The sequence below is a fragment of the Protobothrops mucrosquamatus genome, unplaced genomic scaffold (assembly GCF_001527695.2).
Source record: "Protobothrops mucrosquamatus isolate PMUCROS unplaced genomic scaffold, P.Mucros_1.0 scaffold270, whole genome shotgun sequence".
Classification (NCBI taxonomy): Eukaryota; Metazoa; Chordata; class Lepidosauria; order Squamata; family Viperidae; genus Protobothrops; species Protobothrops mucrosquamatus.
The window spans coordinates 1,234,178-1,254,916 of record NW_015386615.1 but is presented as its reverse complement, the minus strand read 5'-3'; the positions used below and the strand labels follow the sequence as shown (position 1 = coordinate 1,254,916).

General features: G+C 40.6%; 1 protein-coding gene across 1 annotated transcript in view; it reads left to right on the top strand.

Moving 5' to 3' along the window:
• Positions 1–20,041, top strand: part of ABCA1 (ATP binding cassette subfamily A member 1) — a 109,548-nt gene extending 89,507 nt beyond the window's left edge. Inside the window, exons 33-50 of the mRNA XM_015814658.2 lie at positions 1,034–1,066; positions 2,005–2,110; positions 2,331–2,405; positions 3,618–3,787; positions 4,021–4,198; positions 5,063–5,178; positions 5,268–5,412; positions 6,661–6,784; positions 7,767–7,896; positions 9,789–9,909; positions 10,326–10,388; positions 11,463–11,569; positions 12,681–12,822; positions 13,799–13,933; positions 14,626–14,729; positions 15,643–15,735; positions 16,891–17,134; positions 17,373–20,041. Coding sequence (XP_015670144.1) covers positions 1,034–1,066; positions 2,005–2,110; positions 2,331–2,405; positions 3,618–3,787; positions 4,021–4,198; positions 5,063–5,178; positions 5,268–5,412; positions 6,661–6,784; positions 7,767–7,896; positions 9,789–9,909; positions 10,326–10,388; positions 11,463–11,569; positions 12,681–12,822; positions 13,799–13,933; positions 14,626–14,729; positions 15,643–15,735; positions 16,891–17,134; positions 17,373–17,513 — 2,227 coding nt within the window. The 3' untranslated portion in view covers positions 17,514–20,041. The remainder of the gene's footprint in view (positions 1–1,033; positions 1,067–2,004; positions 2,111–2,330; positions 2,406–3,617; positions 3,788–4,020; positions 4,199–5,062; positions 5,179–5,267; positions 5,413–6,660; positions 6,785–7,766; positions 7,897–9,788; positions 9,910–10,325; positions 10,389–11,462; positions 11,570–12,680; positions 12,823–13,798; positions 13,934–14,625; positions 14,730–15,642; positions 15,736–16,890; positions 17,135–17,372) is intronic.
• Positions 20,042–20,739: the final 698 nt, after the last annotated feature.

Genomic DNA, 20,739 nt, shown 5'->3' with positions numbered 1-20,739 from the left:
CAGACACGTGCATACTTAAATATCTAATAAACCATTTCTCCACTTTCATGTGGCCCAGCTTCATTCCCAAGTGCAGTAGTGCAGGCTTCCTGTATTCAAGCAACCAGCTTGATTGATAGGTTGTATGCAGAGTATCCCTTTTACTATCAAGAAAAGAAACACTAAGAATGTGATGACATCTTGTTAGTTTGATGCTTATTGGGCTGCCAAGCAACGGGGAGAGGCAGCAGTTATGGCAGGCAGCCCAGCTGGGGGTGAGGCCATATGTGGCTTGCAGGTTGACCCCCTATGGCTTTAAGATGTTGGGATCAATTCATATGTTCTTTTTTTAAAAAACAAATATCAATATTTATTCTAACAATTGCCTCAGCCCTTCGTAGTGAAGGAGGAGCTATGATATGACTCCCTTTTCCTGCAATGAAGACTAACACAGGGAATATGTCACACAGCATGTTTCCTCAGATCAACTTCTTTCTATGTTGGCCTTTTCTCTTCTAAAAATCTGATGAAGTGATTTCACAAAATTTTCCTTTTGGGTATATTTTCCGCCCTCCCTTTAGATTCTTTCAAAGCCATCTTGGTACTTTTCAAAACCCGTTTTACGGTATCGGTTGATGCGCTTTTGCTGAAGTGGATTTCAGAAAGTGACACCGATCAGAACTCAGTTGAACGGACCTTCTCATGTAGCCCAGGGTGCTATGGATGAGAGACTGTTTATATAACGAAGGCCAGCATAACAATCCTTGCATCTCAAAAACACTATGGCTATAATGCTAAATATGCTGAAAATTCACATACTCTTTTTCTGCCTGAACTTTCAAGCAACAAGTCTCACTATTCCCTGTAAGAGGGAATAACAATTAAAGGATTTATTATATGTTACCCTGCACCTATGTGCAAGGACTGGCTCACCAGTCCCCTTTCTATTGAAAAGGCTTTTTAATCAAATGTGTTTCTCCCTTCGTTCTGATTGTTGGAACTGGTTGACTTAGATCTAATATAACGAGATTTTCTTTGCTTTTTATACCCACAGTTTGAAGAGTAAGCATTGGGTCAATGAGTTCAGGTAAATATATATATATATATTTCTCCTTTTGTGAGTGTTATCTGATCTTAAGAACTTTACTCATATCTGCAATTACTTTTTATGGATTTTTCCAGTTTGGCTTTATTTTTAGGCCATTCCTTATTCATTTACTCAACGAATAATGTGATGTAGCTACACTTCAAGAGATGATAGTGATACACTAGAATGCATGAAATGAGTGTTCACACACTGCAATTATATATGCTTTATTTTATCCACAACTGACTGAATGAGCTGTAATGTCCAGGCTCATATGTAACTCTGAGCCATAAACCATGGTTTACAAGCAAGAATGGCTGGGTTCATACAATGTGCTAAGCCCAAACCTGTTGCATTATCATTTAGTTTATTTTCTGTTTCTATAAAAGCCATTGGTTTTATATATAGATGGGTAAGAGACATTGTTGAAAGTTGAGAGTAGAAGGCAAAGTTGAGAGTAGAAATTGAAAAAAAGTGTGAATTAGTTAAAAAAACTGTTTACAATCTATAAATATAATACTATATCCAGCTATTCTGTAATTTGCTCGATTGGACATTCCAAATTGGAGAGAGCGAGCCTAATAATTGAATAATACCCAAATGTAATTTCATAGCTCACCATTTGTTCTATATGGATCTCACTTTAATGAAGGAGAAGAGTGTGGTACCTGTGAAAAATATCTATGTGGCTGCTCTTCTTTTTGTTCACGTGTGATGTAGATCTATCTCCTGATTTATCTATAACCCGGGTTTCCATTCTGTGTTACATTTAAAGAAGCACATGTACCTTTGCTGAAGGTTTCAGCATATTTTGTTTTATTGTTTTGCTCAATACAAGGCTTTAGAAAGCTATACATCTTGACAAAAATACAAAGTCATTGTGTAGGAAACATTTACAAAAGTAGACTTCTGTGACAGCTTCTTTCATCTGTTCATAGATATGGTGGCTTTTCATTGGGAGCTAGTGGGTCTATTGTGCTTCCTCGAAATGAAGAGGTCAATGATGCCATCAATCAAATGAAGAAAATCTTGGAAATTACCAAGGTAAATAGCAAAGAAATTTCGCTGTTAGAGTAAAAGGTTCCTCCAGGAATTTCAGCTCCTTTTCGAATTCACATATGCAGCATACTTTTGGGGATACAGTAGAATATAAGCACATAGACAAGCATTTTCCCTGATATGATTACAAAGAAGTACATTACCTGGAGGTCAGTGGAATTTACTTTTTTAATTGGATTTTTTAAAATTTCATTTTTATTTTTAGGGGGGTGCTGCTGAACGGTTTCTAAACAGCTTCCGGAACTTCATGAAAGGCCTGGACACAAATGATAATATTAAGGTATTAATTCTACTTGGCTGATCTCAGGAGTGTTATTGCTTAGACGTCTTGAACCACCATGTAGTGTTTCCCCAAATTTAGATCGTTTTTTCTGGAATTAAAGTTAAAAGCATACTCCACTGTGATATCCACAGGGTTTGCTTTTGTGATGTAAGATTTTATTTCCAAAAAGCCACTTACAGGTAGTCCTCATTCAGTGACTACTTGTTCAGCTACTGTTTGAAGTTACAACAGCACTGACTGAGTGGACTTACAACTGTTCCTCATGGTTGCACGGTTGCAGCTACTGCAGCATCCCTGCGGTCACGGCACTGCGATTCGGGCTCCTGGCATGTTGCAGTATTCCATGTCGATGTGATCACCATTTATGATCTTCACTGCTGGCTTCTGACAAAGTCAATGGAGAAAACAGCAGGTCACAAATGATGATTGTGTGACTTAGGGACACTGCCACTGTGTGCGATTACCTAACAACTGGGACTACCGCTACTGCCATTATAAGTCGGTGTAGTCATGTGATGTTGTGCTTTATGATCATGTAACTTAACAACAGAGTTGCTGGTCCCCAGTTAGTATTGTTAAGTGAAGACTACATGTTCCTGCAGGAGTGATTGACCTGGATATGATTATTGACTGGGAAAAGACAAGCCAGAAATGGGATTCATACTAAATGGGATTCATACTAATAAAGAGCAACCCTCTACGACACACAAATAATTCTGCTGGCCTCATCAGGTCCAAGTGGTTATAAATATCTAAGACAATCCTGAATTGAGGAGAGGTCTTCCACCAAAATTTAGAAACAACATATACAAAACATATGGATTATAAACATGGTCAACTGCATTGCCCTCCTTGTTAACCTAGAATTGCAAGCTATATCGGAAACCAATCCCCAAAATTATATTTCCTGCCGGAAATGTCCATGCATGGCATTTTTTTTTTCATATCAATAGACATTTAGATATCTTTATATACCAGAAACCAAGAAAAGGGATGCCCAAGACAAAAAAATAATGAGTATTTTGTAAATTCTAATTAAAATTAATTCTCCGCTGCATATAACTGCAGGTATCTCAATCTCTCTTACACGCAAACAACTGTCACACTGAAATGCATAAAGAAAGCCAAGGGGATCCTATGATTTGACCCTCAAATCTGAGATCTCCTATCTAATGTTCTCTCAGTTAAAACCAGCTGTTTCCTTTTCAGGTGTGGTTTAACAACAAAGGCTGGCATGCCATTGGTGCTTTTCTCAATGTGATCAACAATGCCATTCTCCGCGCCAACCTACAAGATGGAGAGAATCCAAGCAACTATGGCATTACGATCTACAATCACCCACTGAACCTCACCAAGCAGCAGCTCTCTGAAGTTGCCTTGTACGTCCTGAAATGACAGAATGAGGGGTGGGAGGGAAAGGAACAGAGAGGGGAGATGAAACGTATCTCTTGTTAAAGGAACATTAAGTCTGAAGTCTCTCTTCATGTAGTTCCAACAATACAAACCAAGATTTCAATTACAGTTGTCCTCTTTCTAAAGATATATTTAATTAAGAATGCGGCTGAAAGAGTCAAAAATCAATTTGTCACCTTTTCATCTTTCTCTTTACTAGGATGACTACTTCAGTGGATGTTTTGGTCTCCATCTGTGTCATCTTCGCCATGTCCTTCGTTCCAGCTAGCTTTGTAGTTTTCTTAATCCAGGAGCGGGTCAGTAAAGCCAAGCATCTCCAGTTCATATGCGGTGTGAAACCAGTAATCTACTGGGCGGCCAATTTTCTATGGGATATGGTAAGGCTGCATCTGTTTGACATTTTTAGTTTCTGTTCCTTTTGATCACCATCTGAAACAATGCAGTTGCCATGCAGAACTTTGATCCTGTATTATATCCTGGCTTGTTAAAGAGTAATATAGAACCTGAGCAGAAATTGTAGATGTTGGTATAGGAATATACATTCTCTTAAATATTAGAAGCTGGTCTCTACACTATATTTCCAGGGATAGATTGCAATAACCATAAAGAAGATAGTGGTGCCACCGTACTGATTATTTAGTAACACTGATGAGTTTCAGTTTAATTACAGTTTCAGCCAAGTCCCAGCCCTGCATGTGTAATAATGTTCAGAATTGATGTAACAGCTGTGGAGATAGCAACTAGAATGCTTTGAATCTGAAAGCTGACACAAACTGCATTAAAAGCAACAAGAAGACTTTGTGGAGATTGGGGTTTGATCCAGTCAAAAGAAAAGAAAAAGGAATTGCAAAAGTGCAACCCAAACACTTTGGATCATCAGAATCAGAATAGAGCTGGAAGGGACCTTGGAGGTCATCTAGTCCAACCCCTGCTCAGGCAGGAAACCCTATATCATTTCAGACAAGTGGCTGTCCAGTCTCTTCTTAAAAACTTCCGAGTGATGAAGTATATTATGAAGTATATCAGATATCCTTTCTCCTTTTCTGTGGTTCCATCAAGTCCTCTTTAGGCGATGGTCAATTTGTATCACTTTTGTCTCATTGTAGTTAGCTTGAGAAGATCCAATGCTTAAAAGGATTGCCATGCCCATCTTCTATGTAACTTAAATGTGATATTCGTTTGCAGCTTTTAATCTGGAGCTCTTCTGATTTTTTTCCCTCTCTTTTCTTTGAAACGTACAGTGCAACTACATTATTCCGGCGACTTTGGTCATTATCATCTTCATCTGCTTCCAGCAGAAATCCTATGTATCCTCAACCAATCTCCCAGTGTTGGCACTTCTACTTTTGCTCTATGGGTAAGGAAGGCTCTTTTTGATTCAGGTGTGGGCAACCACTCATATAACGCATGAAGAGACCTCAATGCCCGTCTTGTGTTCTTTGCCAGGTGGTCCATAACTCCTCTCATGTACCCAGCATCTTTCATATTCAAGATTCCTAGCACGGCATACGTGGTGCTGACCAGCGTAAACCTCTTCATTGGCATCAATGCGAGTGTCATCACTTTTGTCCTTGAACTATTCACCAGCAGTGTGAGTTCTCACTGGTTTTTCTGCAGAATTGATTCTATAGTGAGTTGTTGTCGAATGCAGGTGGAAAGCAAGACATAGTTGTGTTGCCACATTTAGGACTTCTTCCAATTGCACAATATTTTCTAAATGTGTAATTGAAAGGGAAGACTGAATTTATGAATGCAATGGGAGGTATACACCTTTGTACTATTGGAGAAAGGTAGATGGACATTAGAAGATGCAAACATTGCTTGGATACTACTAATTCATAAACAGGAGAAATCTAGCCAGTCAGTTAGTAGAAGACTTTAATAGAAGTCTTTTCCAACAGAAAAATGAGGGAAGAAATTGGTATCAATAGTTGTTCTTCTAGTTCAGGGGTAGGCAACCTTGGCTCTTTTATGACTCGTGCTGGCTCAGGAATTATGGGAGTTGAAGTCCACGAGTCATAAAAGAGCCAAGGTTGCCTACCCCTGTTCTAATTGTATGAGCCACGGTGGCGCAGTGGTTAGAATCAGTACTGCAGGCTACTTCTGACTGCCGGCTGCCTGCAGTTTGGCAGTTCGATTCTCACCAGCTCAAGCTCAAGGTTGACTCGATCTTCCATCCTTCCGAGGTCGGTAAAATGAGGACCCGGATTATTGGGGGCAATATGCTGACTCTGTAAAACTGCTCAGAAAGGGCTGTAAAGCGTTATATAAGTCTAAGTGCTATTGCTATTGCTATTCTTAATTCTTAAGTGTTTAGGGAGCTTCAGGGAAGAGTTGGATTATCCTCTCTACTGGTAGAAGCATCTTATAGACCACTGTCTAAAATCTATAATTCTGAGTGAGTGAGCATAAGTTGTGAAATTAAAATGGAGCTTACATTTAAACTGTGAGCCTGGAATTATGTTTGTTCACCACTGAAATAGTAAAATCAAAGCAAATGGATCCTAGCTCTGTTGTTAGATTTGCCAATCCTAGCCCAGACTATCCTTTTTAATTTTGAAAAGCAAAGAGGAATACCACTTTGTTCATTTTTATCCAGATGATTGATTGATTGATTTAGAAAAGAAAAAAACAGAGGAGGGTGCAGATTTATCCTTGGGCCCTAAACATTTTATATTTTAAACCAAAGCCAAGGGGACACGGTTTAAAATCATTTAAGTCTTATCAAAGCAACGAATGCTTAATGCTTTCAGTGCTTGCTGAGTTGTAGATCTGCTGATATCTGTCCTGTTTGTCAGCGTTCAAGCGGCTGATCGTCTTGACTTCTGTCTTCTTTTAGAAATTCAACAGCATCAATGACATCCTGAAGTCTGTGTTCCTTATCTTTCCACACTTCTGCTTGGGACGTGGCCTAATTGACATGGTGAAAAACCAAGCAATGGCAGATGCCCTTGAAAGGTTTGGTAAGTAAGATGTGGTTCACAGTTTAGGATTTCACAGCCCGGGCCAGGAGTGTATTACATTCTGTTTTCCCTATTTTTGTAAGCCCCCAAACAAAAGGGAGGATCTGGTAGTATCCTTTTAGGCTACAGTAGCATGTTTTCTCCCTTCCTATTGGGACCTCATATCGAAAAAGTCAGAGACTTTCGTGCACTATAGCTCAGTTCATTAGAAGTCTGGAGTAGCTAAACTGATGAGGTTTAGGGTGAAGGGAACAACAAAAGAGAAAATAAGGTGGGGTGATTAGATAGATATGGGTTACCTGTGAAATAGATTACAACTCCTTTATCAATTAACCATTTAAAAATATTAAAAAGCTGTTGCATTTGTTGAGTCATTCCAAAATAGCCTGAAATCTTTTTTTTTTAGTCTGAAAAGTTGCTGCTGGGCTCTTTCTGATATTTGGCTACCATAGGCAAACAGACTTCTCCCCCTACAATGTCTGTTTTGTAATGCATATCTTAGTTTTTTCTAGCCATGAAAACAGGAACAGAATTATTCCTTTTCCATCCCAATCAATACTAGTTTATCACTAACCAAAGAGGGAAGCAACCTAGAACTAAGGAGAAACATCCTGACAGTGAGAACAATTAACCAGTGGAACAACCTGCCTCCAGAAGCGGTGAATGCTCCAACACTGGAGGTTTTTAAGAAGAGACTGGACAGCCATTTGTCCGAGATGGTATAGGGTTTCCTGCCTGAGCAAGGGGGATGGACTAGATGACCTCCAAGGTCCCTTCCAACTTTATTATTATTATTATTATTATTATTATTATTATTATTATTATTATTATTATTATTATTATTATTATTATTATTATTATTATTATTACTTCTTTTGATGCACTGTATTTTAAACATCCATGTAAAGATAAAGGTAGACAACAGTAGCTTCTTGAGGATCTTTCTGAAGGCTGAACCAATTCATCTGCTTTCTCTGAATAGGTGAGAATCGCTTTGTCTCCCCTCTCTCCTGGAACCTGGTTGGGAGGAACCTTTTTGCCATGGCTATAGAAGGAGTCGTGTTCTTTCTCATCACGGTGTTGATCCAGTACAGGTTCTTTATCAAGTCTAGGTAAGAAATCCTCTGTGCTAATCAGTCCGTTGCATAGGAAAGGGTGCATGGAATACTTTAGGGGTTAGGCTGAGGCATGAGCACCTAAATCAAGAATGGACAACCTAGCTTCCTCCAGGTATTTGGGGTGGGTGAAGGTTCAACTCTTGTTCATTTCCACCTCATGCAGCCCAATGAAAGGAATTATAAAAATTATAATTGCAAACCTATAGAGGGAAGCATCTTACTTTGCAACTGGCTCATAATTACAATAATTACAGTATCCCATAGTCACATGATTGCCATTTGCAATCTTTCTTACTGGCTTCCTTAGTGCTTTTTTTGTAATAATAATTTAAAAAAAAAGGTGCCGGAACTCACACATGTCATACAACCCGCCTTGCCTACCCTACAAGGTTCCATCCAAAAAAGGTGCCGGAACTCCGTTCTGGGTGTTCTATGACAAAAAAAAAGCCCTGGGCTTCTTCCTACAAAAGCAAGTCAAATGGAGAAGCCTGCAGGAAGTCACAGGTTGCTGCTTTTTTTTTTTTTTTTTGGCCCACCCCGTGCTCTGCGATGCTCATCTACCTGTAACCCTTGCCTGCCAGCCTGCTTGCCTGGGACTCCCACCTCTTCCCATGCTGCAGTCACATGAGAGCCTCGTTTAAAGACGGCTGTGCTCCTTAGATTATAATTGCATCCAGGACTGCTGGGATTCCTGTCACTAAGCAATGCAGTCACAGGATGTTGCACTTCGCCACCATGTTGCTTAGTGACAGAAATTCTGGTCTCAATTGTTGTCGTAACCTGAGGCCTATCTTAATGCTTGTTTACATTACAGAACAACAACAAAATAAATGTCCCCTCTGAAAGGGTCAGAAGAGGAGAAATGGGGGATCAGCGTTAAGATCAGAAATATTTTATTTTCATTTTTGTTATACTAATAACTCAAATTTATTTTAGAATTTACCATAGATCTGGTTTCAAGTAATACTCCTAGAAGTTTGTATTTCTTCTTCTTTTTGTTTGGTCTCTCCCCTACCCCATATGTTGTCAATTACGATAACAATTGAGGCCAGAATTTTTTGTCACTAAGCAAATATGGTTGTAAAGTGCAACATCATGTGACCGCATTGCTTAGGACAGCAATCCTGGGCAGCCCTGGATGCCATTGTAATCCAAGTCTGTAAGCGAGGATCTCATGTGACTGCAATATGGGAAGAGGTGGGACTCCCAGGCAAGCAGGCTGGCAGGAGAGGGCTGCAGGTGGATGGGGTTTTGTCCATATTTTCTGTTCACTCTATTCTTCTTCTAGTAACATACCAAAACCAACTTTTCAATTTCAAATACTTCAATTATCCAATGCAATTTTGCACCCTAATCATAAAATTCATGGAGGCAAGCTTACATTTGTCAATAAGCAAACCGCTATTGGGAAGCATTCTGCTTTTACAGTGTGCCATAGATGTTTTTCTCTGATACTGATGTTTGCCACCCTTAGCTTTAAAGCAGCGTCCCCCAACCTTTTGGGCATCAGAGACCGGTTCTGTGGAGAGAGTTTTTTCCGCAGGCCAGAGGGGGCGTGGCTTTGCATGCTGCCTGCATCCCAGGGATGGGCCTTCACTTTTTTGTGCATCCCAGTTTCTGGCATGCCGCAACCCGGTGCCAGTCCACATCCCGGGGGTTGGGGCCCCCTGATTTAAAGCATCTTGGGAGTTAATTTTAAAATGTTACGGTGGGATGTTAATTTCTGTGATGTGCCTTTAGCTAAATGTGAGTTTTAACTTTCTGTAAATTTGGAAATGTTCCACATATGTTAATGGTAGCGTATCTGTTAAGTAGCACAATTCGAAGTTTCAGTGCTGAAGTAAATTTTAACGTAATATATTCCTTTTTCACTCTGTTTCCCAAAGGCCTATGAGCGCAAAGCTTCCACCTGTAAATGAAGAGGATGAGGATGTGGTTAGAGAAAGGCAGAGGATCATTGGTGGTGGTGGGCAGAGTGACATCTTAGAAATCAAAGAATTAACCAAGGTGAGAGAAACAACAAATTAAGCTGTACGTGTGAGAAAATGGCATTTTTCTCTTTGAACACTTATCAAAGACTTGATTCTGAAGCCTACTGTCCCTGACCGTTGATTTTCACCCAATCTTGCTGTTGAAGAAAATTTCTCCCATGAGGGAGTAACTATAGGTCATTAAATGTGCAAATTGATGCTACCCTTTCAGGGTTTCACTGGATATAAAAAAGCAGAACAGAGTTGCTCACCTGTTAACTTGTGTGTGGTTTTCCTGAAGAGGCTTGTAGTTGATGTAAATGGAAATAAACAATAGAAAGGAAAATAACAATCAGGAAAACTTTGCCTGGAAAGAAAATTTAGGTAAAGGGGTACAATTTGTAAAGCTGAATTTGTTGTCATCTGCAAACCAATTTATGTTACCATTTCCAGATGTACAGAATGAAACAGAAACCTGCTGTGGACAGAATCTGTGTTGGAATCCCTCCTGGAGAGGTAAAGCTCTCAAGTATTGTAAATTTAATGTAATATTACTCAAGGATTTAATGATACAAAGCAATTAGTGAAAAAATTACATGGAGTCCTCTAGTAATGGAAAGGCCTAAGTCAGTGGTGGCGAACCTATGGCATGTGTGCCAGAGGCGGCACTCAGAGCCCTCTCTGTGGGCACGCATGCCATGCCCTGGAGATGGCAACCATCCCTCTTCAACCAGCTGCCCGCTAACTTGCCGAGGTCCCACATGCCCAGATGTATCCCAGTACCCATGTGCTCACTGGCCTCTGTGTGCAGGGGCTGATGGTGTCAGGCAGCAGCCGCCCCGGCCCCTGCCTCACCTTGCCCTGTGACAATGGCACCCCTGCCCTGCCTCGCCTCACCCCGCAGCACGAGCCTCCTGCTCACTGCCCCACTTGCCAGAGACCCCCTGGATCTCCCCCAACCCTGCCCAGCCCTCACAGGCATCCCTCCCCACGAGCAACATTGAGGTGATCACACCCACCTTGGCCACACCCACCCAATCTGCCATGACTACCACAGCCACATCCACCCAGTAGGCCACGCCCACCTGGCACCCGGCAATAAATAAGTGGGTTTTGGGTTGCAGTTTGGGCACTCGGTCTCTAAAAGGTTCGCCATCACTGGCCTAAGTACATGGCTACATCATGGTAGTGATGTGGAGTGACTCCTTAACAATATTTTTTTGCTTTGATTTTCTACACATAAACTGGTGCAAGTTTTCCCTAAACTTTAAAGCTATATTTTTTTTAATATTTCCATAGCATTCTGTATATAGTTTCTTGCAATCCTTATAAGAACTGTGCAAGAGCATTTAAAATTATCCCCATGTTTTATAGAATAGGCACTGCTGGCCTAAGAGCCCCTTATAGATTTGTGGATTTTATCCGAGAAATTTAGATATAAAAATCACTCACAATGCCTGGATTCTTTCTGAACTTCGGAACAAATTAAATGGTTCCCAGATCCCAGCATTAATGTCAGAAACTATGTAAAACATCTGTAGGGAAAGATGGGACATATTGTGCTGATGTTGTAACTCTTAATGGTTACAGTGCTTTGGTCTCCTGGGCGTGAATGGCGCAGGGAAATCTTCCACTTTCAAGATGTTGACTGGAGACACTGATGTTACAGGAGGAGATGCTTTTCTGAAGGGAAACAGGTATGAAGAAAATTTACACAATTTAGTGACCACAATTGGGAACAGAAACTTGGTTGTTAAGTGAAGCAGTCATTAATTGAGACTGCAGCTGTACAAGTAGTCCTCGAGTTACGAACGCTCGCTTAGCGAATGTTCAAAGTTATGACATCCCTGCCAAAAAGTAGTTAAGAACGGATCCCAGAGTTATGTAGCAAGTTGCAACATTAAAGCAGTCGTTTGCACTTAGGAATGACCGCAGAGACGCTGCCACACGCTACTTTGGTACCATGTCTGAGAGTCCCGAACTGTCCATGCTCGCCTCCTGCGCAGCCTTGGGTGCCAGAGCCCTTGCACAGCCAGGCAGAGAAGTGCTGGGTCGACCTCTCCCCACCCAGAGAGCCCCAACCTCTCTCACAAGCGGGCACGGCCCTGCTCCACTATTTGCTGGAGTGCCGAGCCCGCTCGGATTTCACAAATTGCGCTGCCAAGGAGCTGGAGAGCTTGGCGCGTCATCACCCTGCTCCCCTCGCTTCCCCAAAGCATTCCTTCGCTAAATTGCAAGTGGGGGCTCCTAAACAAACCTGCTTTCCAGCTCCGTCATGTATCTCCGCCGCGGCGTGCAGGGTAACAAAAGAAGTTTGTGGGACTAAAAAAATAAAGTTCAATCAGACCTTCCAACTTTGCGAGATCTTTTTTTTTTTTTTTTGCAAGAAGGACAGGTTCCGTTACATTCGTAACTCGAGGACTACCTGTATTTATGATCTTATTTCAGCTTTCCTTTGCTATAGAGCAGGCATGTCAAACTTGCGACATCACGTGACGTCGCGCAATGTATCGGGCCGGTTTTGCCATTGCCGGCAATGGGGTGGGCGCGGCTTCCACGTGACGCTTCCAGCCCACGGGCCGGCAGTTTGACACCCCTGCTATAGAGGAAGGTCATAAATGTGAGGATTGGTGACAAAATTACTGTTTCATCACCATCACTGCTAATGGTCACTAAATGAGGACTACCTGTGGCTTTATCTATTCAGCCATTCACAATTTACTTAGCAAATAGCTCTACCTCTGCCTTAGATGTTCAAGCCGGAGCAAAACTGGCAAGTCTTTCAGAAGCTGTCTCTTTTATTCACAGTATTTTGTCTAACATCAAAGAAGTCCATCAGAACATGGGCTACTGTCCTCAGTTTGATGCCATTCAGGAGTTGCTGACTGGGCGAGAGCACCTGGAATTCTTTGCGCTCTTAAGGGGAGTTCCTGAAAAAGAAGTCTGCAAGGTAAAATGATGCAGGCAGGCAGAAGAACCACCCAACTTAATTGCCACCACAAATTCTCCATGGCTGGTAATTAAACGGAGTGTACAGAAACAAGCATATTATTCCTGTCTCTTAAAAGAGACATGACATACATGCTTTTATTTTGTTTCACCATATTTGCTTAGAGTGCCTTAGAAAAACAATACAAAGTTACAAGCAAAAACAAATAAACAAAAAAAGATATAAAGACCTGGCTATATCAAATTCATTTGTACCCCACCCCACATCATTTTCAAGCCTATGTCAGATAAATTCCTTCCTAAATGTGGGATATTTTACAATCTGGTCTATAGGGATTGTAGTGGGAACTTCTCTGATTGCTCGACAGTCCTGTTTTTTGTTGTCATATTATTTTATTATTTTCATGTGTGTCACCCAGAGTCATTTGTTGCGATGGGTAGGGGAGGGAGGGAGGGAGGGAGAGAGGAAGGGTCTTTCTTTGATTGCTTGTATCTTCCATTCTCAAGAAAGGGAAATTTATTCTAATTGGCTGAAATCATTTTTAACTTTCTTAAATGCATCCACCACCCACCATCAATCCTCAAAAAGTCCAAAGGTTCTTCAGTATTGCCTATTTGTGGGTATGAACCATACTATGATGCCTTGGGATACATAATAGGCCTATGCAGATTCAAAGACATAAAAGGTGATTTGAAATACATGGGGCTATGCACACTGCATTGTCTACAACCCTTTCCCAGGATCACACAGCAGCTTCAAAGGACAGCCATGAGATTTGGGGAAGATGCAGCTGCTTTAAAGAGTTACAGGCAGATGCAGTGTGAGCAACCTCCATATTCACAACAAAATTTTGGTTGAAATGGACATATTGCACAGTCTTAATAGATACCAGATTAATGAACAGGACTTGAACTATCCTCTGTCCTAAACTGCGGAGACTGTATTTCAATTCTTATGTTGCTTTTCCATCTGGCAGGTTGGTGAGTGGGCTGTCCGTAAACTAGGCCTTGTAAAATATGCTGAAAAATATGCCGGCACCTATAGTGGTGGGAACAAGCGCAAGCTGTCTACTGCAATGGCCCTAATTGGGGGGCCTCCTGTGGTCTTCCTGGTAAGTATAGACATGATCACAATAGTAACACATAACTCATTAAAATTAGGAAGACACCATGAAGAGTGTCAACCAAAACTATGTCAACCAAAACTATCAGAAGTAGAGTGTGAATGGCCCTCCCAGCCTCTTACATAGAAAACAGATCAGAGTGTTATCTTGGCACTTGACACATGCTGTAAGAATAAACACAATTCACTAACAATTTAGTGGACTTTTCAAAATATTTCAAATCAGCTTGTTACGGTTAATATGACATCTCTCATTCCACTTGAGATAGTTGATAAACTTCAATTTTTTAATATTCTGTTTCTAGAATCATTGGCTCTCCAGATGTTGGTTAACAACTCTTGTCCCTTCATCATGAGTTATGCAGTCTGTTGTTATTGGCAGTTGTCATTTTGCAGTGCTTTATGGACTATTATATCTCCTGCTGCAGGTTGGCAAATGAAGGAGGCAGCTTTTATAATCCTTTCTCCCTACCACGCAATTTTAAAAAATGAGAAAAATGCCAAAATGCCAATTGCACTCAAGATTTAATAAAAGTCCAGACGTTCACTAATTTCATTTAGCACCTCATTCAGGAAATGAATATTAAGCCCTTGTCTTCTGTAGTTAAGCCTGCATGACAATAAGCACTCTACTATGGCAATAATGGTGAAACCAATGCATTTATTCTGTGTAAATTGAAGGATGAGCCAACTACAGGAATGGATCCCAAATCCCGCCGCTTCCTTTGGAACTGTGCCTTGAGCATCATCAAAGAGGGAAGGTCTGTGGTCCTTACATCTCACAGGTAGGTGATACAATAACTGTTTTGCATGATTTTTCAGCTTAGGGCCCATTTACTCTCCCTTTGTGACGTATGTTAGAAACATAACAGAATGTTTCTGAGGTAAATTTTGCTAGGAGGGAAATGCACAAAAATTTAACGGCACAAGAGATCCATCTACCCGAGTAAAGATAAAACGAAGCACAGCAGAATATGCTAATAATCTTGTCTTCTTTTAGATATGGCCACTTGGTAATAAAGCAGAAGATGCATTTTCTGAAATGTTTTCATTTTAGCTAGCAAGGCTTGTTTAAACCAGCAGAAGGCAGCATAAGCCTCTCTAGCTTACAGAAAGACATTTTAATATCTTAAAAAAGATTCCAAAACCTGCATATCCAGACCTTCCTTTGCTTGAGGAATTAAAACAGATGTGATTTTCAAAAAAATCACTAAATGTGTATGTTTGTGAAAGGGAAAATAATCAGCAAGCAGACAATAAGTAATTCCAAAGTTTATAAAAAGATTGATGTAATTATTGGTGGTGTACAATGGGAGAAAATTGTATTAAGCAACTATGTTGTTTAATAATGTTTTTACTGGGTTTTCTCTTTTTTAATTATTTTTTTGCTGTTTCTTTTTCCTTTTTCTTTACCTTTATATGATTACAGCTTCTATGTTTAGAACGATGACAAATAAGGGCAATTTTGTAGACATTTCTCATTATCTCTTAGTTCTGTTAATGAATGGATGAAACAATGAATTTTAAATTCTAATAATTGTAAACTATTTACTATTTTTATTTGTCTCTTTGCATCTTTTTTTCCGTTTATGTAATTATTTATTCTTTTCCTCTGTTATAATAAATACATTCTTTTTTTAAAAAAAAATAAAAACCCACTGAATATTTCATATGCATCTGGTTTTCTTCCCTAAATAGCATGGAAGAATGTGAGGCCCTCTGCACTCGAATGGCGATCATGGTGAATGGGCGGTTCAGGTGCCTTGGCAGTGTCCAACACTTGAAGAACAGGTAAAATTGCTTGGTCCCTCCTGTCTTTAGGCAAATAAAGACACATCAGGACCTTGTTGTTTATGTTACTTTTCCTTTTTATGTTTAGTTGTAAGCTGCTCAGACTCTTTGGCATTTATCCCAAAATAATTAATTAATATTTGAAAGCATGTAAAGTTGTAATCATATATTGGATCCTCATCAAAGAAAAATGGTTGCCCTAATTCAGTGGTGGCGAATCTTTTCGAGACCGAGGGCCCAAACTGCAACCCAAAACCCACTTATTTATCGCCGGGTGCCAAGTGGGTGTGGCCCACTGAGTGGGTGTGGCTGTGGTGGTCATGGCAGACTGGGTGGGTGTGGCCAAGGTGGGCGTGGTCACCTCAATGTTGCTCATGGGGAGGGACGCCTGTGGGGGGTGGGCAGGGTTGGGGGAGATCCAGGGGGTCTCTGGCAGGTGGGGTGGTAGGCAGGAGGCTCGTCCTGCAAGGCAAGGCAAGGTGAGGCAGGGCGGGGGTGCCATTGCCATGGGGCAAGGCAGGGGCCGGGGCAGCTGCTGCCTGACACCATCGGCCCCCAAATACAGAGGCCAGCAAGCGCATGGGGGCCGACAAGTGTCTGTCAACAGCCACAACCTGCCAGCCCCTCGACCAGCGCACTCTGGGGCTCCACAGCCCGCTTCCAGCAGTTCAGAGAAGCCGCCTCTGAGCTGGATGGCTGGCCGACAGCTGAGGAGGCGATGCACTGGGTCATGCCCGGGAAAAGGAGAGCATGCGAGGCCAGGAGGGACGGGATGGGGGGGAGGTAAACCAGCCATGCCGGGATGCATCTGGCCATGTGGGACCTCAGCGAGTTAGCAGGCGGCTGGTTGAAGAAGGGCAGTTGCCATCTCCAGGGCATGGCGTGCATGCCCACAGAGAGGGCTCTGAGTGCCACCTCTGGCATGCGTGCCATAGGTTCGCCACCACTGCCCTAATTTATCATTGATCAAGGAGCATTTTGCGGTTTTCTCATTAACCACCAGGACTATGATTATGTGGCCCTTTTGAAATCAATGGCACGTTTTTCCCAGGATCATAAATGACCTGTGAGAAAGCCAGAACACCTTACAGCCATGATATCCTTTTTAAACTTAGGATAACCATACTGAGTATCTTTGCTTTCCTTATGTTTCAGGTTTGGAGAAGGTTACACAATAATTGTACGAATAGCAGGGGGAACCCCTGACCTAACCCCTGTTGAGAACTTCTTCAAGCTTGCTTTTCCAGGAAGCGTGCTGAAGGAGAAGCATCGCAACATGCTGCAATATCAGCTCCCGTCCTCTCCATCCTCTCTGGCTAGGATATTTAGCATCCTTTCCCAGAACAAAAAGAAACTCCACATAGAAGACTACTCTGTTTCCCAGACCACACTTGACCAAGTAAGTTGATAGCATGAAATTTTTGGGGGGGGGAGGGAAAAACGTCTCTCAAAATAAGATCACGTTCATTGATCGTCCTTCTGAGCTGTAATAGCTTATTAACTTTCATACTTCAATTACTACCTTGGTTATTTCTCTGTTGATTGATATTCACTCTGGTCACAATAGGAGAAAAAGAGGAATAGACCTCTCCCATATGATGATCTCATTATTGACGCCCACATCTTTGTTCCCTCAGGTATTTGTAAACTTCGCCAAGGACCAAACTTATGATGACCACACAAAAGACTTGTCGTTGCACAAAAACCAGACTGTGGTAGATGTAGCTGTTTTGAGTTCCTTTTTGCAAGATGAGAAGGTGAAGGAAAGCTGTGTATGAATAACCTTCCTCAGAAGGATGCAATGGTCACACTGAGCAGAAGGAGAAATGTTCATCCTTTCTGTGTTATGGATGGGATCTTCCCAAGTGGAAACAGATCGAGACCGAGGAGGTGGAGATGGAAATATTAAATGGGACATTGTACTGGTAATCATTCAATGCAATGCAATTCAATGCAAACGAAACAATATTCCATTACAGAGGCAGCGCCTCTGGGAGATGTTGCCTTGTTGTACTGTTCTCTAGTGAAAGACTTGAATTTAGTTATTCTTACATTATGATTCTGTGAAACTCTAATATGGTGCCACTTGCTGCTACGTTGTCTTTTGCCATACTCCCACTTGTTTCTACTTAGTATGTTTTATGTTAAAAATTACGTTAACAACAATTCAGAGATTTATGGCCAGTGATTTATTTATTCACCATGCTAAGGTAGGCACAGATTCTCTGCCCAGGGGGGAAAGGAACTGCTTGGGCACTACATCATTGCTGGCAATGAATGCATCAACAGAACCAGTGTCCAGCAGTCACACCCAGTGTGATATTGTGTCCTTATTTAAGTATTAGCTATTGGTCTGGTTGACCCATACATGTTTGAGGGGACTGGTATAACAACCATTAGGGGTCTTAATAGTGGGCCATGAAGCACACCCTCAAAACAGGCTAGTTTGAATTCAGTTTCTTAATGGCTTGTAGGAGAACCAACAATTAACCATCAAAGCATCTGAGACAACTTCTGTCCTAATAGTATGGTGTCCAATTGCTTATTTTTCCCCTTTGCTTTTGTTGTGGGACCGTTGCTGTTTTTGGGTTTCTTTACTTAAGCTTGATTGTTGATATGTCTATTTTCTTGCAAAAGTACTATCTGTAGGAGAGACTCAGCAAACTCTGAAGAACTCTCTATTATCATCTATACTAGGGTATCTTGTTTTCCTGCCTATCTAAATGCATATAGCATTATTTCCATCAATATGGAAAACCTTCAGTTATACCATCACCTCTGTCCTGTTTACATATAATTTTAAATCATACAATGGTGATCTCCTGCTTTGCATAGCAGAGATGCTGTTTCAGGGTTGAGGTTGGAGAAAGCCCTCCAGAAAAAGCAGCTGGGGGTCTTGAAGTCTTGAATGTCCTGAGTTTCCATAGTCCTTCCATTTCTCTTACTTCGTGGCTATTATGTGGCACCTACGCTGATCTCCTACTCCAGATATGGATCGAAGGTAGGCATTAAAAGTTGGATATGTGGATGACAAGCAACTAATAAATAGATTTTCTTAAAAAAAATATGCCCCATTTTTCAGCAACTGTTTATTTGGAAATTTACATGGGAACTTTTTTCATTCAGCCCAGACATAAAAAGCTAGGAGAAACAAAATGGCTACAAATTATATTTTTGTAGTATTGGTTAACAAACCAATACTTGTGCTCATCACAGCTGGCATATACTAATATTACAGCCATGTCCCAAGCCAGGTAAAATTCTGAAATGGTTAGTTGCACTAAGTCGTTTTGAAGTCAGCAGGACATCAGTCTGAATCCTGCACAATCTTTTTTGCACCCAACTTTCAATGACCTGCAATTTAGTTTCTCTCTCTCTAAGTACCGTAGATATTTTTTCTACAAATATAAATGCTCTATTTTAGTATAATTTTAAAACACGTTTGCAAATTTAACACAATTATAACAGAGGTAAACATTAATTGTACAATCCCTTGATACAACAGTAACTCAAAATAATTGAGTTAAATGACCAGTGTAAATTTGCAATGTAAGGCTGAAATCCTATACATGATGACCTGACAATTAGATGTACTGATCACAATGGGACTTCAATAAAAGAATAAGTGCATTATATTCCCATTGCTTTCAGTGGGGAGCATTTAAATCCTTACTTATCTGTTTCATTGGAAATAATGGTTTCTAGAAGTGCTTCTTGCTAAGAATGGAGATCCAGGCTGGGTTTGTTCCACACAAAATACTAGTAAATCACTGTGTACAAATTTTCCTTTGTATCAGATGAGTTAGCCAAAATTTTCCTCATGCTCTCCGTATGATATAAAACCACTGGTCAAGGAACTGAAAAAGAATATTTACTTCATGTTACGTGATTAAAATTGCTGTTATCCTTCTGCAGTATTTGTGATACTGTAAAGATAGTTTCATATGAATATATTTCTTACAGAAGTTAATATGTATAGTAAGTCCCTATTCCTGTGCTTTTCCTCCCAGTTCTGTTCCAATCCCCTCTCCCCCTAATATGATTGGTCCTTCATTCCAAGCACTTTATGCTGGCTGTAATGGGATCTATTTTTGCACTGGATTATCTTATAAACTTTGCAAAACAGTAGAGCAGTTTCACATATACGCAAAAACAATCTTTTAAGTTAAAAATCTTTCAATGGACATTTTCATGGAAAAACAAATATATATTTGTATTGCTAATAACTATTTGTGAAATATTAATAGACATCTGTTAATTGCCTTGTATCAAGTAAAGAATAAAAGTGTTGCTGGTCTACAAATCATTAAGCGTTTGTGAGGTTCTTGTTAATATAAAAATTGTTGGTAAGAAATGGTATGGTTCTCTCAAAGTATTATAGATGGATAGCTGGCTATTGCAGAATTAGAAAATGCAGTATATGTTTTAATAAAAAACGAATTACATTGATCAACTGAATTCCAATTTAAAAACAAAGGTATTGAAGAAGCAATTATACCTGTAACCTGGATCTGTATAATAGGTACTAAATGATAAATTTTCCGAGTATGGTTCAGATTATTGGTTTTACAGCTAGTTCTGGACTTACGAGCCCAGAATTACCGTTGTAAATTGGGGTGGCCATGAGGTTTGGTTGTGGCATGTTTATTATACGGCGTAGATTAGGTTTTCCATCTCAAAACTGTGGGAAACTGTGCTATTATACTCTTCAACAGCTGTGATCAAAGAGGGTTTGGGAGACCACAAAAATTTGACTCTGATGCCACTTGGTCATCTGATCTCTTTGCTAAAGTCCAAAAATTCCATGGGATTGTGTAGTCCAGGGGTAGGCAACCTCTGTGCTGACTAGGAATTCTGGGAGTTGAAGTCCATGAGTCATAAAAGAGCAGAGGTTGCCTACTCCTGGTGTAGTCACTGTGTAGTCCCAGATGCTTTAATTCATTCATTTGGCCTCTGCTGCTTTTCTCTTCTCTCCTTTCCACATTTTTTTTATTCATAACTTCT